Here is a 27,079-nt window from a genome sequence, read left to right on the forward strand (position 1 = left end):
GTAGTTTAAACACAGTGACGCTGAAGTCCTGAGAGAGGCACTGGGATGAGAGGTGCAATGTTTTCCTGGCACCTGGTGGAGGAAATGGTAGACCAACATTTGGAAACTTGTATGCACTTGTACTAATCACATTACTGTAAAGGAAGGACACAGCAGAGACCAAAAGTGCATTACAGCAGATGGCAGTCGACATAATTTAGGGGTTTGAAGAGATTATTTCTGAAGGACTGTTATTCAGGCCTGCCCTATGAAGTTTAGGAAGAAAAGACTAACAAAGAAGACTCAAAAATACACAGAGATATCTGTGAGGATCTAGTAATACCAGAGATTGTGACAGAAAGGATAATAATGAACTCAGGAATAAGCTGGCTGAAGTATTAATTATAGTAAATGTAAATAGAAGAGATCATGAGGGAACTATCAGTTCAGGATGGATTTTTATGGAAAATGTCATTTTATGATTAAAGCTCTGTTTTAAGATATATAGTATTCTCAAATCAGCAAGGTAAGAATGCTTTTCATGAACATGAGAATATTACATTTAATTACATCTCTGAGAAAGCCTGCATAAGGACATGGGAATTTTCCTAGACTGCTTTACCACAACTCTACAATTAATCAATGGTGCATTCAGGTCCCTAAAAGGGAAGACATGAGTCAGATACAGCTTTTAAAAATACTCCTTTAGCTGATTTAGGGACCCCTGCACCAGAAGGAGCCAGAAATTGACACAGAAATTTGAAGAAACAGGCTGGAAATGAATAAACGGATGCACAAAACAAATTTGGTGGCAGACAGAAATGGGAATCATAATCAGTGGATTGCTGTTCCTTACCAGCTCCTCCACACACTTAGGAAGGATGTAGCTGTCCAATGGCTTTTCCACTGCCATTTTTGTGTTGGCAATTTTTAAAATTAGTTTTTTCTTATTTGGGGGATGGAGAGTTCAGAACCCCAGCACCCACCACTACTCACCTTCACATACCTTCCATCATCCTAAACTGTGATTGTTACTCCTGAAGCAGAAACTAAGTAGACCAATATATAAAAATACCATTACAAAAGAGAAGAAATTGACTTGATCTATTGTCTATAGGGAATGCCCCCTAGGCATCTTTGATTCTTGCAATACTGGAGAGAGAAAGAGGGTAATGAAATCTTAGCCATTTGTAGCCCTTGCTGTACACTGCAATGCCAAGTAACCTGGTATTTTAATTGGAGTTAAATGCTTTTGCATCTGCCAATATGCTGATTTATACTCCTGCAGAATATTTAAAAAAAATTAAAAACATTGATCACTAATGAGTTGGGACTAACGTAACAATATCCTTTCCTACTTGTAAATATTGGAAGCTGTTATTTTTATGAAACGAACTGAAAATTGTATGTAGACATTATGGATTGGATTTCTATCACCTGACTTTAGGAAACTGAAGTTTTGTTAGGTACTGGTGAGCTAGAAGCCTTTTATAATTACTGAAGAAAACTGTATCTCTCCACAGTGTGATTCATCAGACAAAAGCTGTATTTATACTTGAGGTAGAGATGGTTTGTGTCCTAGAGTTCTACAGGCACACAGACTCTAAAGCATTGTTAACCCACGTGTGAGTATCTAGGCTTCACAGACCCAATAATTAAGATATAGGATAAGGATTCTCAAAATGCATAGGAACTAACACTCACACATGAACAAACTATATTCCAGTTGCCTTTAGATAGCAAAATCCTGAAGTATAAACCAATTTAAACCAATACCAATTTTAGGAACCTAACTCTAGCCACTTTTCCGGTTTATTGTTACTACACTTAAGGGAATCTTAACAAAAGCATTATAGAGTAATTTTTTTACTGCTTTGATAGCTGGAATTGGGGTTTGCTTCTCTGGGTTCAGTTAGCATCACTATCTACAAGATTATATACTTGATGCTGTGGGATGACAGAGGACTGAACTAGACGACAAAGAATATAAAAACATTCATTAAATAAAAAACAGCAGCTAGAAAGTAGTGATTATGGAAATTGAATATAATAATTATTTTAACCTTTAATAAATAGCATTGCAAATTAATGATGAATTTTAAACTTTTAAAATTCTATCTCCAGGGATTTATTTAAAAAATGTAAATGAAAAAAAGTGAGTTTTTACATTCTAAAGCCACAGAATGAAGAACTTACTGCTTCTTAAAATAATTATAGTTTACAAATAGATACATAAGTATATGTAAAAATGCATACTATGTTTTATGATTAGACAAATAACAAGTGCACATATGAACTACATGTAGCTTATTAATACATTCATGTTACTGACACATTTTGCTTCTTCATTGCTTGATTTATTTTGCTGTTGATGACACAATATATATTACTATTGTTTCAAGCAGATATTATTTTGTATAAATGCATAAATGAAAATTTTTTTAGTCACTATTACTGATATTAGGAAATACTACTCTGTCATTTGCCACAGTGGAGCCAGGAATTTGTGTGTGTATAAATATATATTTAAATAAAAATACATATTTAAATAATAGTCTTACATCCACCATAACCTCCATACAACTTTTCATTCTCCAATTATAGTTTAGATACATATATATTTTAATCTTAGAACATCCTGAACTGTTTCCTTTAACAAACAAAAAATGCCATCTGTTGTGAGAATGCACATGAAAGTATACTCAGATTTTAATTATACATCTCATGGCAAAATATATTCAAGAATGGGTCTAGGGACGGACATGTAAAATATTTGAAAACCAGACTGCAATGATTTCTTTTGCTTGACTTGATTCCTGTAAATGAAAATGTGTAAGCTTGGGATTTGTAGAATCTACGACTATCATCACTTTTTTCAAGTTATAAGGAAAAATATTCGCAATACAGTAAAATTTCACATGGTAGCAAACCAGTAATTGAATTTAATTACATTTACACATTATTCAATGCTTGCACTCTGAAAAGAAATATTTTCAGGAACTGAGTGTTCTAACTCAAACAAGTTTCTAAACAGGAATGACCTAAGGGCCAAGAAGATGAAAACATAATTATAGTAATATCAGGACAAATATGAAAAGGCATATATGACAAATAAAACTAGAATAGTGATAAATAAAGACAGAAGCTCTCAACTTCTATTCATGAGTGACATTTCCCTTACTAATTACAAACCGCTTTTTTATTATTGATTGTATTAAGTGTTGAGAATTAGGAAAGTAATCTGGTTCGGTCTTTCATTATGATCATAATTTAGTTGAGAGGTCTTTCAGTTTCTCTTCGGTTCTCTTTGCTTCATACAGAATACTACTTTAAATTTCACAAGTAGCACACCTCCTAATATCTTAATTTAGAAGAGCTTTTCTCCAATGATACCAATAAATCTCCAGGATTTAATGTTCAGTTGATTGTCTCATCTTTTACTCCATGTAAGTTGTATTTTTATACATTTAATGTATGTTTCCACACATTCATGTTCAACAAACCTGACATTTACAGTAACCAAAGTCAAGAAAACACAATATAATATATACCACATAAAAATGCAGAATATAAATTTATATATAGAAATTTCCCTTGAAGATCTACATACGTTCTTGTCACATCTTGTTCAATCATTGCTCGAAGCTCTTTATCCTGGAAAAATTTATTCCAAAGACTCTGAAAAAAGGAAAAATAATTGCATGAAACCAAGACTTCTACTAATATATAAGGCTTATAAACTACATCAGCAAAGTACTGTACAAATATTAACTAATTAATCCTCAATATTGCTGGTAGACAGGGACATCAATATTTTATGGGAAATCAAGAATGTTGGTGACCAGCACAACATATCTGAGAAAGTCAGTTTGGAGCAGAAATAAAAACATTCCTATTCCTGGATCCTTGTTCTAGGCTCATAGCATTTGCTCACTGGATGGTTGCAGGTTTGTGAGTTACTTTTTTGGGTTACAGGAAGAATATTTAGAATGGTAAAGTCAAACTTATCAGAACCAGCAACTCAACTGAAAAAAAATCAGTTGTTCACACAAGGAAAAAGGTCTGTATCACTGTACCATACTTCTACAAATGTATGAACTTTAATTGGAAGCTGCTGCAATATCCATAATAAGAAATTGTTTGGGAGTAAGCTAGTTTGTTTCAGTGGAGACAAAATCATATAAAGAGTGTATGATAATCAAATAACTATTAAGAAAATGACATCATTCTAATCCACTTCGAAGACCAAGACTGGCCATTCTAAAAAAATTATAATAGGAAAAGTCAGAGTACTTAAAGCTCACTATCAAAATAAAAAGTATTAAATAAAAGAATCTGAAGTAGGTTGAGCTTCTTCTGTAGCTATGCTTATGACCATTTTCATCCTCTCTCTTTTGTTTCCACGCCTTGCTTAGAAATATGGTGTAAAAGCTAACTGGAAAGAAGTCAGAAAGTGCTGTTAATTATATGCTCCAGAAAAACTATTGGAAACTGTACTCTTTATTGTACAGAATGGTAACTTGATCAAAATACAGATGGAGCAAAATTTATAGCAGCCTTCATGCAGGTTAGGTAAGTTTTCAGATAGTAGCAGCACCAGTGAATGAAATACAGCACAGAGTCTGTACAGTACTTCCCAACTTCTTGTCCCCTTGTAAATAATTCTTTGCCATGATGCCTTATGCTCCACAGAAAGAAAAGCAAAAGTAAATTAATACTATCTATGGGGAGAGAAGTTAAAATAACAAAAACCTGTGTTAATTAGTTGCTATATTTGTTCTACAACTTGGAAAAAACCCTAAATCTCAAAAATATTTGTATCTATAATGTCTTACATGCAGTGAGTACCTTTTTAACTCACAACTCTTTTTATGCAGCTAGACCACATTTTGGAACTCTCCTGCCCCTGCTCCCACCATCAGAACAGAGGAAGCAAACAGGAGCTGCATTGCAAAAAGGAAGGAAAAATCAGGACACTAAATGGGTGCCACATTAAGTCACACCAGAGGCTCAGACACTTTGTTCTTCATTACTATGCCTGATTTGGTCAGTGGCTTTATTTCACAGATTAATCCCCTGCCACATATTCTGACATGTTAACTATTTTTTTCTATATCCAAAAGATATCACAGGCAGAAAGTAGGTTGAGCCACTGTGTATAATCACAAAATACAGCAGAAATGCTTTAAATCTTTTACATTTGACACAACTTTCTGTCCAGCTGGATGCAAGAACAGTTTGATGATGTGCACGGTCATAACAGCTGCAGAGCTCTCTCCTCCTAAATTAAATAAGGAGCAGAGTATCACTCTACAGATGAAGTATGGGCTTCTGTTTGTGGACAAAACAGGAGTCATATCACCAGAGATATCTGAGACAGACATTTCAGGTGTAAATGTCTTAAATGCAGCCAAAAAAATTACTTTCATAGCATTAAGTTATTTAAAAAAATTGATAAAAAGGAATTTTGATGGAACAAGGGCAACATAATTAATTGAAAAGCCTAAAGATATGTGCTATAAAATACTTAAAAGCTTTTCAAGTATACCAAAATGCAGTAAAAAAAATGTTCAAGGATGAACAATCTTGCAGACAGGGTACTTCAGTGTTCTGTTAACAGTATTCTCTTCATATTGACTGTTTCAACACTCCTTAAACCAGAGTCATTTGATAGATAAAATGAAAAAATACAGTGATAAAAAACTGTATCAGATAATTATAGGCCAGTTGATTTTTTGTTTAGCACAGTCTCCGCTGAGTTAAGCCCTAAAATTCAGAATATCAACCTGGTTATTGAGCAGAACCTGTGGAATAACAGTTAACACAAATCTTCCTGGACATTTAGGAGGGAGATTTTTGCCTACTTCAGCAAGAACTCAGTTGTGCCAATATGAAGAAGATGAGAATTTTACTAGCATGTGTTGGGTTAACTTACCCCCTCGTCCTGAGAGAGTGGGTTGTTGATTATCAGATCTTGCTGTCCTGCTTTCCGAGGGTTTGTAATGTGCTAGGTAAAAATAGAAAAAAAAAATAAAATCCTCTCCTGTTATGCTATAAATATTAATATCTATGCCAAAGTATAAGAATCTATTTTTTACCAACTTACAATTTCTTTGATCTTATTGTAAGAAGTTCTTAAGTCTGAAGTGGTTTTAATCCATTGACTTCTATCTTGCGGTAGAACGTCCAGAAATAACTATTGGCAAAACAAAATAAATTCATTAACTTTCATTAGTTTTATATAGCTTTTCATACAAATCCTACCAGAAGCATAAACCACCCCAGAAAGAAAGAAAGAAAGAAAGATAAAGCAAAGAGCTATAAAATATTTCTGGTTTTAGTGCTTTCTAGTCCATAAATAAGTAGCTAGAAACAACAGTGCAAAATTAAGCATAAAAGTCAACTGAAGCCATGAACTCAAGCTTTGCAAACTGTTCCAGCTTCAGTAAAATTGATGGTGGCTTCCATGGCAGAAATAAAATGGAAAGACATGAAAAGAAATATCCAAAACTGGAAGCTATTTATGTAACACTGATGACCTAATGTAATGTGCTTAAAACGAGCCACAAATGCAGAGCAGTAAGTAAGCACTGAGGGATATACCCAATGTAAGAAATAAAACATGCTCTATAATTCTGCAAGACAGCCGAGAGTCAGTTTTGCAGAAAGTTCTGGAGAATGCCTACATCTCAGTTTTTTCATGTCTCTTTAAAAAGGGTTAGAAAGAAACATGCAGTGCAAAATACTATTGCATCTGAAGCAAGGAGAAGTCCCAGTATTTTCTTGCTTTTTCAATGTTTTTATTTGCACATTGTAAAGTGTTAAGAAACAGTAATACTGGCAAACAGAAGTACTGACAAACAAAAACCATTCCTACATTACTAAAAAAAAATTAAAATTTCAAAACTTAACAACAGAGTCCTAATGCATATTGGGACAAGCAAATAAACTCTGCCTTATTTATAAAATAAAACCACTCCTTGATTTAATTAGTAGACAGGGAAGGACTTGATGTTTGTCTTATTTCAGGACTTTGAGTTATGGCCTCCTAATTTAGAGACTTAAAAAGAAGCAACTGATAAAACAATTCAGGTGGTATATATTCATCTGGCTCGCTGAATAAAATATTTACATTAACTTTAAACTAATTCAATGCTACATACATTTTAAATTTCAAAATTTCTCTTTCATTTATATATAAGGAATATTTAAAATTTCTTTTTATAGGTCTCTGTGCCAAAATGAGGGTTGGATGGTTGAGAAATTCCAAGTGAAATAATTTAAATGATTAGCATTACCACACAGTAATTCTGCTAGAAAAATGTTTCTCTACTACCAGAGTTATTGCACAACAGAAGACTTGATGTCATTGCAACAAAATTTGTTTGGACTTTATAGAGTAACCTGGTATTACATTGCTTTCTGTCTCTCTTCCTTCCCCTACTAGTTTAAAAAAAACCAAAACAAACAAAACAAACAAACAAAAAAACAAAAACAAAAACAAAAAAAACCTCCCAAGGAGCTGTTGTGCTTTTGCAAGACCTTGATTCCCTCTCTATCCAGCTGTTACAAAAGGGATTGGTCTTCATTTTCTCTTTTCACTGGGAAAACCAGCTAGCAGAAGCATCAGATTGATTTTAAAGCAGTCCCAAATTCCACAAAACCTTAAGTTTTTAGACAACCTTCCACTCTAGAGGGAGTGTAGCACTCAATTCTAAACATATCACCAGCACAAAGATAGGCTTTCCTAGGATACTTTTGCTATTACCTGCAATTCAGCTTTAAAGCAACTCGATGTGGTTAGCAAATGTCCAATGAATTATAAAAATGAGTAGGAAAACACTGGGATGAAGTCTCTTGGAAAATTCATGATTCTTTGCATCAATAATCTTCCAGCGCATCAGGTAATGTGTTGATATATTGCAACCACAAACTGTAAATAAATATTTTCTCTTCTTACCTTCCAGCAAACACTACGGAACCTGCTGCTTCTCAGCTGCCCATTAATCCCCTTCAGCCGTATAGTTGCCAAGTAATTGTTGTTTACAAATAGTTCTTCCCATTCTTTACTGCAAAAGCAAAAGGAATGAACATTTAAACACGCAAAAAAAGCCTTGGCTGATTTAAGGACTATATGACACTATACAATTTTGGATAAGCAGAGGAAAGCAACTTTTAAAAATGTATATATTTAGTTGTGTACCACTTCTAAACGCATGGCTGTTTTTTTGGACACATTTCTTCTTTGGATTTAATGAATATGTAGATCGCTATAATTATGCCAGCTACTGAAATTCATAATGTCTATGGAGGCTATTCCATTTCCTCTAAAATGTTGGTACTGCAGTTCAGTGAATAAACAAGAAAAATGAATATTAATATAAGCACATTCATGTTTCAGCTGTAGACAAAGAAGTACCTATTCCAAAAATATGCAACAGAAAAGTACACTGTTGACTGTATTAGCTCTTCATATGACGTATTTGCTTAAATGAACCTTCTTTTCTTCTTAATGTCAAGCTGGGCAGTTAAGCATCATAGAAGATGACTTTCTTTAACATTTAGTGCTATTTACTATTGAAATCACTCCTACTTCTTTCTACATGATCAGTTTTAAAATTTTAACAGGTGCTAGGAAATTTAAAAAAACATCAAAAAATTAAAAAGCCTCACTGTATAAACTGTTAAAGGCAAGCTTGAGTACCTTGCAGTACCTATGGCTGACTAGATAAACAACCTAAATATGCCTCCCAGGCATGCAGGCACCAGGGGCCTAACACCTGTGCCTCATTAATATACAAGTAAATCTGCTCTACTGGGAAACAATTGGAAATTAATTGTCCCAAACCATCTACTGAGTTTGAATAAAAGAATTAAACCTGTATTTCCTGCAACTTCTGCTTAAATGAATCTCAAGAACAGTTGAGGCCATCTGATAGTCTTAGTAGCCCAAGACATGCTAACAGACTTTCTGCAGCCACTCTAAAATACAAAGGGTAATTTCAAGGTAAGGAGCTGGGTTATGTGCAAGAAAACGCGTTTCAGATTTATTTTCAATGCATGTCCTTAAAGTGAACATCTCCTCCTCCCCCTGTCACATGGGAGACTATTACTTCTCCCTGGGAGACCAAATGAAACCAGGAAGAGGGAAACTACTATTATGACTCCAGGCTAAGATCTCACCATATCTCCTTCACTAAGGAGGGTCACAGAGTAGGTTATACTAAATACCAGCAAACTCTGGATTTGCAAATTGCCCTAAATATATGCAAAATGAAGTTAGATAGTTTTCAGCCTTTTAAGCTGGTTGAGAGAGTTTGTAAAAACAGAATTGTAAGATACAGTTGCTGAGAACTGTAGTGGAATGGACTTGGCAAGCAAGGAAATGATGGTCCTCCTCCTCTGTGACAGGAGCAAGCTCATGATTCATGCTGAGACCAGAAGTCCTGTGTTTGGGAATACACCACCTTTCAGCTAGGACCATATTATTTTTAAAACAAGTGTTTACTTCTGGGTTTTGATTATTAATTACTTTGAAAAGTGAAGGTATTCCAGATAAGAGCAAAGATGACTGCGGCAGTGTTAGACTGCAGGATTTAGGGCTGCCTTTAGCTTCTCCCAACTGCCAATACCCCCAGGTGACCAAAAGAGCAGCAAATCATTCCAATGGTGTGGAGCTGCTTCCTTCACTCTTCTTACATTCCCCAATCTCCAAGTCTGAAAGACTATCTGGTCATTTTTGTCTCCTTGTCTCCCACACATCCTCACCTTCTGCAGGGAGCTGCCTACGATTGTTTACCATGATTCTGTCTCCTTTAAATACAACGTATGGTATATAGCAGACACAGCTTGAGAAAAATCTGGGCCGGCCTTTCACAGTCACTTATACTTCAGTAGCTACAGTATATTATGTCTATCTAAAAAACCCTCCTGTTTCTATCATGTATAATATTCTTCATTTGCCATTGTAAATTTTGTAGCATCATTGGCCATTATAACTCCTGCCAAGCCGCCTCCCTAAGGTAGCTATGTTTCAAGAGTGACACATTCCCCTGTGCACACAACAGGTCAGACTCTGAAGCTATTCACATTGTTCTGCACGTGGATGACATTCCCACAACGTCTTTGAAAATGCCAGTGTGTCAGCTGAGTTAGCAAAAGGTTTCAACCAGTGCAACTGTGAAAAGAAAGAACAGCGAGGAAAGAAACTCTTCAGGTTATTTTTCTCACCAGCTGCTGGAAGTGATTGCTACACAGTAAGAAAGTAATTTCAACACTTCTGAAATAGTATTAGTGCAGATATTATGCCTTTAAAAAAAAAAAAAGTAATGCAATTCCAAACACGTTTTGAACCAAATTACTTTTAAAACCGCCAAAAGAAATTTGGCAAGATCATATCTCCTCTGCATTCCCTCTTGGCTGCTAGGATCACAAAAAAAGTTATAAGCAACTGAAAAAGAAATTACTTGGAAGCTGGAATCTGCCTCAGTTTTAGTAGAGCTGAATGATAGTTAAAATCCTTTCTGAGCAGCATTTACTAATTCACTTCTCAACTATTTTGAATGAAAACTAATAAATTAAGCTTTACAATCCTCAAGACTTTTCATAGTGGTAACACTGTATAATATGGACAAGTAATCGATTCTAAAAAGATAACATTTAAAATTATATAGCTCTACTATGTAAAACAGTATCTAAGACCTTTGTTAACCCAGGATTGCAGAAAACCCACTGGTCAACATGAAATGAGAAATGAAGACTGGAACTCAAGTCTATCACATTCCATTTGCTTTACTGAAGTAAAGTACTTCAAGGGCTAATTGGAGCCACCTAAACTATGAATAAGCACATCCATCTACTTTTAATCAAACTAGAAAAGTAAATGCATGACCCTGTGTTATACCACCTGTAGACTGTACAATTAAGGACAAATGCCAATGTTTTGTGATTATTTTGTAAATATTTTCCATTTTAGATTCTTATTTGAGTATCCTGCCTGATGTGCTATTGTGCATGTTGTAAAGTCTTCATAAAGTCTTCATAATAATAATAAATACATATAATATAAGACTTTGTCGTGGTTTGACACTGGCCCTATGCCAGGCACCCAAAAAAGCTCACCCTCCCCCACCACAGCTGGGCAGAGGAAAGAAAAAAAACGATTGTGTTGAGTTAAGGACTGGGAGAAAACACTTCAAGGGGAAAAGAGCTTCAACCTAAATTTTGCAAAGTGAATTTACTACTAACAGAGTCAGAGGAGGATAATGAGAAGTAAAAGAAGCCCTTAAGATACCTTTTTTTCTCCCAACCCCTCACTCCTTTCCATCAACAGCCAGGGAGACAGGGCATGAGTGTTTTGGTCAGTTTGTCATTGAAGGTTCTCTTCCACTGCTCCTTCCCCTGTGAGGCTGTAGGTTCTCCATGAACTTCCCCACCATGGGTCCACTCTCATGAGCAGCAGCCAAACCACACCTGCTGCAAATGTGAGTCCCTCCCATGGGCAGACAGTCCTCCCAAAACTACTGTGGCATGGCTCTCTTCCCAAGGGGTGCAGTCCTCCAAGGACAGGCTGCTCTAGGCTGAAAGTAGGGCCCTCTCTCTCCCCTGGGTCTCCCACCAGATTACAGTCTCCTCCAGGCATCCACCTGCTCTGGCATGGGCACCTCTCCAAGGGCTGTGGGTGGATCTCTGCATCCCTGTGGATCCCCATGGGCTGTGGGTGGATCTCTGCATCCTGCATGGATCCCATCAGCTGTGGGTGGATGTCTGCATCCCCATAGGCTGTGAGTGGATCTCTGCATGCCTCATGAATCCCATGGGCTATGAGTGGATCTCTACATCCCCCCTGGATCCCCATGGGCTGTGGGCGGATCTCTGCATCTCCACTGATACCCAGGGGCAACAGGGGAATCTCAGCTCTGGCACCTGGAGCACCTCCTGCTCCTCCTTCTGCACTGACCTTGTTGTGTCCATGTTGTTTCCCTCACATGTTCTCACCTCCTCCTCTTCTCTAAGAAAAATTGTGCATACCCTACTCTGTTTTGATTTCTTTCTTAAATATGTTATCACAGAGGCGTTACCAGCATCTCTAACTGGCCCAGCCCTGGCCAGCAGCATGTCCATCTTCAGACCCATCAGGGATTGGCTCTGCTGGACATGGTGGAACCTTCCAGCAGTTTCTCACAGAAGCCATCTTTGTGCCCCCTCTGCTACCAATAACCAGGCCATGCCAAACCAACGCAAAACTGAATGAGAAAGAAATTATTGGAGTAATAGTTCTTTAAGAAACTTAATTTCATATGCATTATCTCTGCAGTAACTGTCCAATGTAAAATATCTACTGGCATGAGTTAGGGACAGTTGCATTACTTCAAAGCAGGAAAAGTGCTCAATATGTATGAAAGAAAAGGCAGGCAAATCAATGAAAGGATTAATTCTGCAAGATTTGTTCATAGTTCTCATCTGTTCCTCTCCATCTTTTGAAAAATGCACTTGTGTCATAATCCCAAGAGTTTAAATCTCTCTGCCAAAGAATTGTATGTTGGGGTCTGCCCTAAGACACATTTCCTTTCTTATAAGAATGAGGTTGACCTCTGAGCAAACCATATATAGAAGTCTATTTTTCTTTCTTTGCAACAGGATATGATTTGTGGATATGGTTCATGTTAAGGCAACTACAAGCATCAGATTTTCAGAGAGAGAAGCCTGAAGTTTGGAACAGAAATATTCCTCTCAGCTGACTGTTAGTAGAGATCACAACAAGTAAGACCTTGCTTCAGAAAGTCTAAGTAAAATTCTACATGCACTTAAACAGCATTCTTGAAAAGGCATGTGAATCTCTAAGATCTTAACATCTTAGTAAAAGTCACTGGAATCACACTATTGCTCAGCTATAGAGGAACAAGCAACTATAAACTCTTTCAGAATGCACAACATCAATAATGTATGATAATTTAATTTCCTATATGCCTAGGAAATAACTCTGAAATTCAAATAGTTCCAAGAGCTTTACTGAGGCAACATTGAGCTGGTGCATGTTGGGGAGAGGTAACAAAGACTTTCTTCCAGTGATAGGCAGAAACAGAACACCTGCCTCTGGCTCTGCTGCTAAATTTCAATCTGCAGCATAATGGTAAAACCAATACATCAAGCATAGATATGCTGAAGAATGCAATGGTAGCCCATTAAGGCTCCTTACAAAATACATACTCTGTTCAGAAGAGGAAGAATTACAATTGAGAGAGACTGGTATAGCACAGACAGCAATCACTGCTACTTAGCTTCTGCATTTACTGATTTAGAGGATAAAGCTGGGGAAATGTATGAATGCAGATCCTGCCAAAGTCTAAAACTAGTATAAGAAGTTTTCATACTATTGTGTTCAAACACCAAAACTCTGTAGAAGACACTAAAACCCATAGAAATGTAAAAGTGAAGAATCACATGGAACTACAATCTATGCCACTGAAAAAGGGCAAAAGATTCAGTTCTGGGACTGCAGGGGCTCAGATCTACCAGGTAAATACTACTGTCCATAATTTACTTTCAGGTGAAACTGCTGTTAAAAAAGAAACCAGTATCTACTGGGTCATCAGATAGTGCGTATCATTATTTTGTCTTGTGCATTTTTGAAATATTTCACGTCAAGTTTTTAAATTCCCTTTTTTTGAGTCCTTGCAGAAACAAGACCAATTTGATATTTATAACATTTAGATAACAAAGAATATTCCTCAGTCTATGGAAGAACACTACTGAAACATCTGCATACATATTTAGGATTTAAATCTAAACCTCAAGCTTATTCCTCTAGACCAATATTACAGCCTCAGAGAGAGCCAAAGAAAATTCTCGAGCAGTGCTGCTAATATTGGCAAAATCATCTTAAAACAATGGCATGTGTTCTTCCAGAGAAGCCAATTTCACATTTTATATTGGTCTTCATCTTCAGAATCTGCTTTTTAAAATGTTGAGACCCAAACTCAGCTCTTCAGTGGCACTCAATGAAGCAACAGGCTACTGAACAGGCCATCAGAAAGCAACCACTTCTCAAATTATTGTGTAATATGTTTTACAATATGAGACTTTTATTGATAGAAGCATCAAGTATCTATATTTAAATATTTAAATAGAGGCAACAATTCCTTTCAAACATACTGCACAAATCCAAGAAACCTGCATAGTTTGTATTATTTATTATGCTGTAAAATCAACAGTTGAGAAAAAAGTGAGGCAACTGCCAGGAATGTAATAAAGACAGAGTTAATTTTATAAAAACAGAGGAAAAAACCCAATTGAAAGGTAGTATTGAGTAAGAAGCAGAGTTTCTAAAAAAACATTTCTGAAACACACAGATTTTTATTTGCTACCCTGAAAATCCATTTGACAGCTTTAATGTGAAAGCTTATCAGTCTGCTTGGAAAATACATGTATTTTCCTCTGTTTCTCAAAGTCCTGCCTCAGGATACATGGCAGAGCTAACAGCCATGTAAGTGTGAATATGCATAGCTGTGTTGCTGGGAGGCTGAACATTCAAAGGGCAGATTTTTCTCAACAGTTCAGGTTTCATCTACTTTTGGCTGACATACAGTTAAAAAGGTTTGTGTGAAGAAAGGTAAAATCACTTTCTTAAGGCAAACATTCCAGCAAATAAAGTTATTAGTTAGCTATGCTCTTTAAGCTACCAGTGTGTGTGTAGCACAATTCAGGGAACTGAAATAAGGCTGCATTGGCAGCAGGATGCTCTGCCAGCTCCCTTCCTCACAGAACCCCAAGATATCTTTCTTTCTCCATATTCCATATTGTCCACTTTGCCTTGGTGGTTCTCAGCCAAAAAGCCAAGTTTGGCCTTTGGAGAGCACATAATTTCCAACCCTTTAACAGTTCAGCCTTTATAGAAGAATTCTCGTTACAGCCATTTCAAAACCTAAATTTCACCAGCACATTTTCCTCTACTCATTACTTTCTGCATACATTTACAGAATGGTGAGACAAAATGTAGATATCATGTTCAACTATTTTTGTACTTTAACTGAGTTTGCCAGTTGCAGGGTCAAAGCTTTCTAGTTTAAATCCCCCAATACCTTTGAAATCCTTTGCATGTACATGTAGAACATTCACAGTAATTTCACAAATACAAGCCGCACCATTTTGACTAAAATTTTGCCCCCACACCGGAAATGCGGTTTATATTCAGAAGCGGCTAATATGTGAATAATTTTCTGACATTTACAACCCCAGAAGTGCCAGCCAGGGTGCTGAGCCGAGCACCTGCCAGTAAGACCCAGGATTTCGCGATTGTTACAAATTGGTTACTGTGTTGCACGGCGGGTGGCGCCAGCTCAGCGCCGGCAGCGCGGGGGGAGGGAGGGAGGCAGGGGAGTTCCCTACTTCAGGCGGGGGAGAGGCAGGGGGCTCTGTGCTGACATCCCCACAGTTCGAGGAGGAGGCAGGGGCTCCGTGCTGCCATCCCCATGGCCCGTGGGGTAAGCAGGGGGCTCCTGCCCCCGCCTGCCGCGGTAGGAGCAGGCAGGCTCCGCCCCCGCCCTCCGCCGCCACAGCAGGAGCAGGGGGTGCTCCGTGCCTGCCCGCCGTGGGAGCGGGGGTGCTCCGTCCCCGGCTGCCACCGCGGGGCAGCGCCGGGCCAGGGCGAGTGAGCCCAGAGGCGGCGGCCAGCCCCGAGCGGCCCCACCGAGCTGGGCCACCTGGCCCCGTCAACAGCCCCTAGTGGGCCGAGCCTGCACAGCCTTAGCTGAGCCAGTAAACCCCCCGCCATGCCACGGTTCTGTTACTATTTGGCAACTTTGTTGCACGCGGGTTCTCGCTGCGAACGACAGAGCGGCTTATACTCAGGTGCGGCTTATTTATGGACAAAGAACGAAATGTTTGCCAACACCCAGAGATGCGGCTTATAGTCCGTGCCACTTGTATTCATGAAATTACTGTACTTCCTATTTCTCCTGACTAGAGTTCCCTTCTGCTGTTTTACCCTTCTGCTCATACCCACAGCAAGGCAGAGCTCTGTGAATTGTGTGTGCTCACATGCATGCAGCCTTGGTATACAAACATGTATTCATTAATGAAGAGAAAAGGTAAGAGTTTCCTGTAGGACACAATAGAAGTTAAAAGCCACAGTTCTACAAACCATCCAACTAAAAACCAGATGTAATAGTGCCTCCTGATATTCAGAAGGAACCTTGTGTGCTTCTGTACCTATTAGGTCTGATTGTGTTGTGTCACTGAAAAGAGCCTGTCTCTGTGTCCCTTCTACCCTTCACTTAGATACTCACAGACTTCAAAAAGGTGCCCTGAGCCTTCTCTTTCCCAAGTTGAACATTCCCACCTCTCTCAGTCTTTCCACACAGAAGAGTTCCTCCAGTTCCTTCTCCATCTTAGCAGCCCTTTGCTGGGCACTCTCCAGCACACCCATGACTTTCTTGGGGAGCCCAGCACTGGACACAGCAGTCCAGGTATGGATTACATGGGAAGGATTACTAACTCTGCTGCCAGCACTGCTCCTAATGCATCCCAGGATACTATTAGCTTTCTTTGCTGCAAGGGAGCATTGGTGATTCATGTTCAGTTTGATGCTGCCAGGACCCCCAGGTCCTTTTTCCAGCTCCCAGCATATTACCTGCTTCTCCATCTTCCCTGGGGCCCAGGTGCAGCTAACTGGCCTATTTCCCTGAATCCTCCTTCTAAGCCTTCTTGAAAATCCCCCCTGTCCTCAGTCACATCTCCCAATTGCCATGAAACTCTGAAGGTTATTGAGAGTGGAAAAGTAAAAGAAATTCATAATGAAAACCACTTTAAACATCAGTAAAGGAAAATATGGCATCAGTTGTTTGTGGTGTTAGTAGTATATATGCTGACTTTCAAGTAAAACAGAATAAATTAAGAGTGAACTAAAATTTTCACTTGCTTTCCACAGATTTTAGAAATTACCATTCTTTCTTCCATGGTATCTCTTCATAATCTAAGTCATTCCTTCTTGCAGACAATCCATAAAAATACATTCTACTAACTCAATCCCTTCCTTTCTGATTCTCTGTCAAAAGCATCTCAAGTCTTAAATTTATTTTTCTCTATTACATTGCATAAAACCAGAAAGCAAGTCTATGCTACCATTTCTATGTCTTTAGAAAGAATATAATTTTCACTGGAAAATTAAAAAATCCACCATTTATATGTGTTGAAATGTTTGTATCTTAGAAGTAGTATACTGAATATAGGTTTTCAGTTCCTTAACGACAATTTATTCTTCCTTGTCTTATGATATCCTTTGCCAATTCCTTAGGACACCAGGCAAGGAATGCAGCAAGGATCAGCTATGGAAGGAAGAAGTAAGTGACAGAAATTTGACAAGACAGAGATGGAAATTATGTAAGTCTCCTTAAAAGGAAAAAACAAACGAAAGTAATTTAAAAAGAATTCAGAGAAAATCAAATATTCTAAGCTTTTAATAGGTATGACAGTGATCTTCCAGGACCTGGAGAAAAAAAAACCTGTTGGAAGAAACCTGTGATCAATGCAAAAAGTCACTTTCTCTTGCTGGAAAAAGGAGATTTGCAAGATGATATTCCTGACAACATCACAAACAGTGACAAAATGAGAGTACTGGCACAGACTGCCACATCCAGAGAAAGATTCTTAGCACATTATGAACATGATCTTTTGGAAGAATCAAGGAGAAAGTTTAACAGCGACCAGACAAAATTAACTTATACTGAAAAGGCCTCTTGGAACATAAATGGCATCAACTGGAACAGTGTCTAGCAAACGGTTTAGGATAAGACAAAATAAACATGGATGTCAGTTTTACTACTTCCTTGTAGAAAGAGAGAAAGGATGCAAGTGCTGTGAATTCTCCTTGCAGAGTGGAGTGGTGCAGCAGTGACAATTTCACTGCATTTCCTTCTGTCCCAATTCTTCTTATTTGAAAATAATAAAAAACCCCATAGAAACAAGCTTGTTACTTACATCTCTTGATTATGTGTGGACATACAGTGAAAAAAATCAGGAAAAGTAATATGATAATTGCACAGAGGTGGCTTAAAATTAAAACAACAAAGTAACATTGCCTGTGTATGAACAAGACTAGATAGGCTTGTGTAGATGGGAAAGGGCTGCTTCCTAATAGACTAAGTTTTACATAAGGTAAGTTGCACACATCTTCACAGTATGTTTAACATGTAAGGACAGAGGCTATGTAGCCATTCTGGCTCAACTGCCAACAAAAGTCACAGGTCAAAGGGCAACCCAACTGGTTTCAGCACCACTTTTGGAAGCAGGCAGAACCAAAGAGGAACAGCTTGCACCCCTTGCTGTCTTTCTCCTGTACATTCAGTGTCAGCCCTGCAGTTGGCTGGCACACCAGAAATGCCTCAGCCAGCAGGACCACATTGCCTTTTTGCATCAAGGAAGGAAACATCTGGTAAGCAAAATCTGTAAGGAGTCAGGGAAGAAAATGGAATACAAAAGTCTTCCTTATACTAGATCCTCTGTCTGTTTGAAGCATGTGCAGAAGAAGGAATACACCTTGTCTACACAACCCACAGCTTTGAGCAATCATCTTTTATAACAGAATTTAAGCCACAGAGGAAAGAACTTTATCTTGATACAGGGGGTAAGAATTAAACTTATATATATGTGCACAGATGTATTAAGAAATTATCCAACATCACAGTCATGGGTCTCTGAATCATGAAGTAAGTTAACAACACAAGTATGAAAAGTGAGCTTTTTTTAGGCTATATATTTATTAGAAGCAGTATTAATGTATGAATCCACCTTGAAAGAAAATAAGTGCCCTTGAGATGTTGGATTCTATCAGCCAAATTGAATGTCTGCATCAACGGCTCTCCCTAAAAGTCATAATTAGGTCATTAAAATATATTTAGAAAAATAGCCTGTAAAATAAAGTTAAAAAATACTCACCTTCATTTTATTTCATAGGTCACTGTTATACCATCTAATAAGATAATTAAAAACATGCAAGCAGCTGGTACTGAGGCTAAACAGATTAATGTAATAGTCTGTAGTCATATGTGCTGGCAAGGGGTTCACCTCTTTGGCGAGGAGAAGGTCAGCTGCCCTTGGGAAGGGAGGAGAAAGACAGTATTTCTACTTTCCAGTGGCACTGCATTGCAGACACTGAAACTAAAGACACACATCTATTTTCCTTTTCCTTTTGGTGAAATCCAGCCCATTTGGACATCAAAAAAGGCTTTAACCATAGCAGTAAAATAATACAGTAAAGCAAAGTTCAAATATTTTCCTTAAGTTTCCTACATTTAAAAGCTGAAAGTTATTATGTATCTAAATCTTGTTCAAATGCTTCGAATAGCGAACTTCTAATTTTGATGACATGGTTCTAGGAAATAATTTTCACAGTTTCTTATTAGTAAAGCTTCTTCCCAAGTACACAAAGAATACTTCCATCACAGCCTAAAGACCAGCTAGAAAATTCTCTGCGATCTGATAGGATGCATTCACAAACTCAAAGAATGTTTAGAAATATATGCCAGTCACATGTGCTTTTCACTTACATTACTTACAAACTTTATGACCTAAAGAGAAATGCTCACTATCTGAACACATGCAGCATTAAACCTGTGCTGTGATCAACACAAGCAAGAGTCACAAACTCTAAGGTGACACCTTCATATTAAAAACAAAACCATGCATATAGTTCTGGAGCATCATAAATATATCAAAGAATAATATATATATAATAATACAAGTGTATGTGTTCATAAAGGATATGTCATCCTTTATTAACACATACACTTGGAGTCTTGCACTGGATAGAGTCAAACTGCCCTTTAAAAGAGAGAATGTGGGAATCAAGCAGCATCTCCTGGGGTTTATTTTTTATTGTGGTAAAAGTTATTAATATTCAAATATTTTTGGAGTCATCTTTTCTAATTGTAAAGGCCTATTACTGATAAAATATAAAACAACTTTTGTTTTAGTAAAAATTTTCAATACAATTCTGCATATATGACATCTACCATGATTCAAAGATGCCTTTGCCTCTTTTATGTCAAAAATTCACTAGTTGGTCTCTTAAAAATATCATAAACTGAAATGTATTGGGTAAACAAGACTACCATCAGTTTTACCAAATTGCTAACTTACTAAAACAATATTCCTTGACAATACCCTAAAATAAGTCAAAATCTCTAATGGGTCCTTAAAGAAGTAACAACTATTTACCATCATTACCTTTCAAAGCAGTTTAGGATTCCCTTTTCATCTCTCATAAGGTATTAGATGAAAGTTTTACTTAACATGCAGTCCAGAACTATAACTATTAAAACAATATCCAACCCCACCATCAAATTTACAGCCAGTCTCATTAGATGATAGGAATTACAGTAATTTCACAACTATAAGGAGCACCCTTTTGACTAAAATTTTTCCCCGAACCCAGAAGTGCGCCTTATAGTCCGATGTGCCTTATCTGATGTACAAAGTTGCGACATTTGCCACCCCGGAAGTGCGAGCCGTGAGCCGCGGGGGGAGCCGGAAGTGCCGCGGCAGCCAGGTGGAGGTGGGCCCGGGGGGCCCGCGGTACCGCCCCTCCCGGGTCCGGATGGTGCCGGGGACCCATGGCTTCCGGGTGAAGGTGGGCCAGGGGGCCTGTGGCGCTGCCCCTGCCGGGTCCAGGTGGTCCTGGGGGCCCGTGGCACCACCCCTGTCAGGTCCAAGCAGGCCCGGGTCCCACGGCTGCTGGGTGAAGGCAGGGCCTCGGCCAGTAGCCGCGCGGGGGGAGCTGGGGGCGGAGCCTTGCTGCAAAAAAAAAGTGCACCTTGTAGTCCGGTGTGCCTTATATGATCTACAAAGTTGCGAATTTTGCCGACTCCCGGGGGGGTGCGCCTTATAGTCCGGTGCGCCTTATGGTCGTGAAATTACTGTACTTGCCACTGAGCAATAAACACACATTTCATATCTCAAGCACTACTAAATAAAAGTGATAGCTTGCCAACTATGAAAAGTCAGATGTTACTTATATATATGTATACATACACACCTGCCCATCACACATACACACAATATATATCTTTTAAACTTTCTTGCCTTTAATTATATCAATAATACTTTGGCAATGAGATATGGAATCTCTTTAAAAAGACTAATTAACTTCAGTTTTCTAAGTTGGGTTGTAATCCTCTGTGACAGAATATGAATATTATTCAGTGGAACTTGTAGCCAATGTCGTATTTATTATAAGGACTTTGGACTAAAGAATATAGAGATACAAAGACCAGCCTTTACCTCCACTTAATGTGTGGAGCATTAAAGAGCCACTAAGGTTTGGCCTGATACAGGGAAAAGGTACCATGCTCTGTCCTCTCACTTATTTCTAGCTGTCCATGCTGCATTTCCTGCACTGGCACTGATACCATGGGAAGCTTTGGCAGGAGGATACTGAGAATGAAGCAACCAGAAAGCTCTCCCTGTGAAGAATGAACAGGTTGGGCTGGGTTAGCTCCCTGGACTAGCTCCCTGAGAGATGAGTACTACTGCCTGAGTGGAGCAGTGGTGAGAAGAAGAGCTCAAACCCCAGCTCCACAGCTCACACTCTTGTGGAACCAGAGTCCAGCTAAAGCTGGCTGCTTCTTCTTCAAGTGTTGCCACTCAGCAGCTAAAACAGCTGGTGCTGAGTTGATGACTTTCAGAAGTCAGTTTCCTGGCTTTAATGGCAGAATTTAACCAGATCAGCAGAAGAAAGTTGAGAGCTCTCTCTATCCTGCCTATTTTTGAGAGATTTATTTGTGGTCCTCTATCTACATACGCTTCTTGCCTAAAAAACATTAAGATTATCCAGGGTGGTATTTTTCAGCCCCTCTTTTAACTTAGACAGTACGTTGCATGCAGAAAACACAAATATGACAAGAAACAAGAGTCATGCACCTTCTAATATATTTTATCAAAGTGAATATGTTAACTACTCAGAAGAATTTTACATCATCACAAACAGGTTTCATTAGAGTCAACTTATTAGGATACAGAAAATTGTAAAGATACCTAAACCAACCCACCCCTGTTCCACTTCGTCCCTGCAGGCACACCCTTTGTTCCAACCTTGCTCTTAGTCCAGAAGCTTCCTCTGGGTGTTTGAATTGCAGGAAACTCTTTGCTGTTCCCTCTAGGTCCTTACAAAAAGTCTTTCTTTTCAACATCCGGAAGACCAGGCTGTTTGCTCCTTGCTTTTCTCGGCAATCTCTCTGTCTCCAGCCTGCAACAGGTTCTCCAGCATTGTGTCCCTCCCTGCCACCCCACGCCCGAGGCTCCCTGTGACCAGCACAGCTCACTGCCTGCACCACGGCGCAACATTCCCCACCCAGCCGGCGGCAACCAGGACAAGGCAGGTTCCTCCTGCCTGCCTGCTCCTCTGTGAAGTAGAGATTCCAGCAGAGCAGAAACCAAAACCGAAAAAAAAGCCAACCAACACAGTCTACTAAATGATTTGAAAATAATCATGTGGTAAGCTTGTTTTGTTTTACCATACTTACACATGAAAATCAGATGCAATCCTTACGGTTAGCACAAATCATTTTATTAATTTCCTAGTCACAAGGACAAAGATTTTTTGTAGCAGTCAGTATTTTGCAGGGTATAAAATGAAAGTATACAGCTGCTGATTAGCTTTCTGTACTTGCAAGCACAAGACAGCCTCTAAGCAAGATTCAAGCTCAACGACATGGCTGAAAAAAGTTTCTTTAACTGTTTTTTTGCCAACAAAATTGAAATATTATTTTCCTGCCAAATAATCTCAAATTTAACTAATCTTGGCTTTGGTTTTGACTTGAAATAATGAGGAAATAGAGTTCCATGTGGTGCATAGATTCAGCTTTGGAGAAGATCAGAAGGTGATCACTGGTGAGTGGAACCTTTCAACTTTTAGTTTAGTTGCTCTGAGTTTACTTTATTGAGTACTTTCTAGGAAAAAACCCCACCAAAAAACCCTATAAAAACGTTTAGGCTTTCAAATATCTTATACTTTCATTAGTTAAACATTTTAAACAATTTTCTAAAAAACCCAGTAATCCAGAAAACAAATTTTCAGACCATTCCTTAATTAAATACTTCATGTTCTTTTGTTCACTGTTTCAGTTTAGATTGCACAATCCTCCTGAAGTATAGGACATGTTCTTTTGCTTTAAATAGATTATGCTTCTTATTATAATCAACCTTCTTAAAATTAGAAAATAAATATAAAAAATTACGAACCTGTAAGAGGTAAAAGTTCCATCTGAATCTGAGGTGGTGGGTGTGCTTCCATTTTCACTTGATCCTCCTAATATAAAAAAAAAAAAAGAGAAAACACCTTTGTTTTAAGACAAACCCTGATATGAACACAGTGCTGATGAAAACTGCAATTGATTTTACCATATATGGTGACTTCAGTTATAACAAAACTCACCTAAAACTTACATCGACAAATCTCAACTTCACCTCTTACAGCCATCTTAACTAGTCTCCATGTTCAAACTGGAGTCTGAATGTTCTGAAAATCTGATAATCTCACTAAAATGTCACTTAAAGGTCCTTTTCAAATTATGAAACACAATTTAACTAGTTTGGGGTTACAGAAGTAGACCATATAAGTAGATGAGCTTGATTTTACCAATATTAAGTAAAAAAATGTGAAGTTCATCTGTTTAGTGAAAAATTCTGAGCTGACTTTGTGATACCAGTTTTTTTTTTTTGGTCATAGCACAAGTTCAAAGCTTCTCTGAAAATACCTATTAAGACATCTGCCAAACATCTTATTTTACATATGTTACTGTTTACTGTGGGCTGGTGATATATGGAACAGTGATGTTGCTAGAAATCAAGGATTACAAGGAAATCTTCCTTATATAACTACATCTATTGAAAGACTGCTAAAAGTCAGGAGTCATGTATTTTTCAAAGTAAATTTATTCTTGTCCTGTTTTATACTGTTCATTCTCGTCCTGTCATTTAGCTTGATAATGCTCCTGTGTCCCTGTGTGCCTCCTTAGTTAATTTACAGGTACCACTGCACAACTCTGTTCTCTGTTCTGCTGACTGAAATCAAGTTCTTTCAGTCTTTTTGTAAACAAGGCTTCGCATTCCCCATTTTCTTTAACTCAGTCTTTCTTACACATGGAAAAGGAGCAACAGGAGCTGTAGACAACATACTAAAAGTTCAGAGAGTTCATCATTTGGACAGCGGTTTTCTTCTCTACCAAACAAATCTTGCTCAATACAGCCGACAGTCATGCCACTCCATCTTGCACTTTCACGCCACTCCATCTTGCACTTTCACAGCCATCTTTAACCTAACATGCCTGCACATTTACTCTCCCTTTTTTACTTATGAAGTTTTCAGTTTACACTAAAAATTCTTGCCTGTGCAATACTGTAATTCACACAATGTCATGCTGTTTGCAGTCCTCTTTTTTCAGAAAGGACCAGTCTTGCCTGAATACTGAATTTGCGCTGGCACTAGATATTACCTTCCAATAATTTTACTTAATAAAAGTCTACCAGCTCTCATTCTGTGGCAAGACAATAAATGAATATATTGGATAAGACTGATTCAACCCCAAGCTTCACTAAAGAGAATTCTTTCATTAAAATTTGTATTTCTCTATTAATCTTAAAATCACTATACTTCATTAATCCCCATCCATTAGATTTCACAGCATCTCCTGTGGCACATCAGATGGTTTACTGAAGTTCAGAAAAACTTAATGTATTTTCTGAAGGTATACTTTGAAAAGCAAGCAGGTTGGCTGGCCACAATGCCTATTTAACAAAAAAAACCTGCAATAAAAGTTATGCCATTTGCTTTGCTTTTCTCTCTTACTTCTTTCTCAAAAACTTTTTAAAGCCCTGCACAGATAATGGTCATTCCATGCAGATGGTTTGCTTTCACTTTTCTTTCCCCTGTTAATCTAAGTACAAGTACTATATTTCCACTCACCAGCCATGAACTAAAATACTGAAAATTGTTCCACGCAGCAGCATTTGTCAATATTCTTGAAGTCTGCCAGTCAGATTATTAGCTCTGCTAATTTACAGTATCTACACAAAACTCTCATGTATTTTATTGATTTATTTTCAGCCCTTTGCCTGAAATTCTATTTTTACTGAAAATTAAATATTTTCCTTTTTGGACCATAGCTGGATTACATTCAGTATCATTTGTCCATTCACTCTGCTGAATGGTTCTAGTTTTCTTTCCTAGCAAGTTTCTTTACATAGTCAAGTAATATTTTCCTGTATACTTAAATTTTCATGTTATGATCTGATTCAACTTAAATTTTTGCTGATTGTCGCTATAACCCCACACTTTCTGATATTCAGGATGTGGCCTTCTTTGCATATCAAGCTGTTTTTCTGTTTCTTTGCTTATTCCAGACATTCCTTAAAAAATACTTAATCATTCACTTTGGTATAGAACTTCCAAGTGTTTCTTTTCTCATCTAATTTGGAATGCAGGATTTTTTATTAACTTTTGCACGTTTGCCTAAATAAATCCCAAACCTCAACTACATCTTAGTCTCAAATCACTCAGTCCAGTTGATTTCACTAGTTAGCTCTCTCCATTTATTTTGAAAATGGCAATCCTACTTAATCAATCTGCTTTTTGTTTACTAAATTTAACTAAATTAACAACACCAGATATTAAATCCAGGAACCGACCCTCCCGTTATTAATAACCATCTGTTCATTTTTTTTCCTCATATCTTGTAAAATAGTCTCACATTTTGGGACAGTTTTCATTAATACACTTTCTCATGTATTACCCATCTCCACATCTGATCCTGAGCATTCAGAGAAATGACTGACCTATGTTCAGTCTCTATCAAAGCCATACGGCCAGGTGCAGTGATACTGGACAAGTGCCACAGGGACATGGCACATCAAAATGGGTCCTGAATGCACTTCTGCACCTCATTTGTACTTAAACAAAGCATTCACCTACCAGACAAGTCAGATTGGAAAAAAACTCCCAAAATCCCAACATATTCACAATGCTAAGTAGATATACTGAAAAAATATGCATTTTCAAGAATAGCAACATAATCCTACTCCTTTCTGAACTTTAATACTATCTCCAAAAATGCATGGACTTTATCATCTTTCAACAAAACCATTTGTCCTGCTTGAGAAGTGAAGAGGACTTTGCAAAGAAAACAAAGATAACAGTTTTTCTGTCACCAAGATCCCCACTGGTGGGGATCCCACTGTGGACCCACCCCACTGTAGGTGTGCCACATTCAATGAGCTGTTCTTCACAAACTACTCCACATCTAGCTTGCTTTATTCTGAAGACAACAATTTCCTGTCTTTAAATGATCGACAAAATACCTCAGCATTTTTAATTGTATACTCTTTGTTCATAAATCTCATAATCATACAAATTACTTTTTGGGCGCTTTTTTGTGAGCTGCTTTTGCTGCTGCATCATATCATTAGCAGCAGTTACCAGAATTGGATAAGGCTAGGTGTGTTCAGCTCTTAAACCCAGGATTTAATGGAACAGACTCTTCTGTGATTGCTCCCTTGCTCTATTCCCTTTAAGACGGGTATGTCTTTTATGACACCTTGAAAGATGATTAAGATGTCATTCATTGAAAGTGATAAAAATCATAAAGCAAAGAGCAAAGTATTCATTTTCTTAACAGAAGACTCCCTAAATTTTACCTAGTTTTATCCAAAAGTCTTTTTAGCAAATCCTATTAAGTTTCCATATAGTTAGTGATATAGAGGACAAATGAGACTGCTGCTTCACTAACTAATGACATTAAGCTGTGGGAATCCATGCCCTGGATCACCTCTCCTGAGGAAAGTTCCAGTTACTCCTCCTAAAAGATATGGTGAACTCCCAGTAGAACAGATATACTCCTTCTATCTTCTTCACTGATAATGAACCAAATTTCTCGTAAAACTGGGATATGTACTGAACAGTTATGAATATAAGACTCATGATGCTAGTAACAAAAATTGTGGTCCCCTTTAAAAATTTCATTCTAATATTATCCTAATATTTAATTTCCTTCTGAAACTAAATTACGGGAAGAAGGGTTTTGCTGAAGAAACAGATGGTCTAGTAACCCTG

The 27,079-nt window shown here is 37.9% G+C and overlaps 1 protein-coding gene across 8 annotated transcripts in view; it reads right to left on the reverse strand.

Moving 5' to 3' along the window:
* LOC116993544 (TBC1 domain family member 5-like) overlaps window positions 1-27,079 on the reverse strand; it is a 325,432-nt gene that overhangs the window by 134,309 nt on the left and 164,044 nt on the right. For all 8 annotated transcript variants that reach the window (XM_033054285.2, XM_033054293.2, XM_033054299.2 and 5 more), the window contains 5 exons: window positions 23,215-23,281; window positions 7,940-8,048; window positions 6,086-6,175; window positions 5,915-5,986; window positions 3,590-3,657 (listed from right to left, as the gene is read on the reverse strand). In XM_033054285.2, the coding sequence (XP_032910176.1) occupies window positions 3,590-3,657; window positions 5,915-5,986; window positions 6,086-6,175; window positions 7,940-8,048; window positions 23,215-23,281 (406 nt within the window). The remainder of the gene's footprint in view (window positions 1-3,589; window positions 3,658-5,914; window positions 5,987-6,085; window positions 6,176-7,939; window positions 8,049-23,214; window positions 23,282-27,079) is intronic.

This window comes from Catharus ustulatus, chromosome 1 (assembly GCF_009819885.2).
Source record: "Catharus ustulatus isolate bCatUst1 chromosome 1, bCatUst1.pri.v2, whole genome shotgun sequence".
Classification (NCBI taxonomy): domain Eukaryota; kingdom Metazoa; phylum Chordata; class Aves; order Passeriformes; family Turdidae; genus Catharus; species Catharus ustulatus.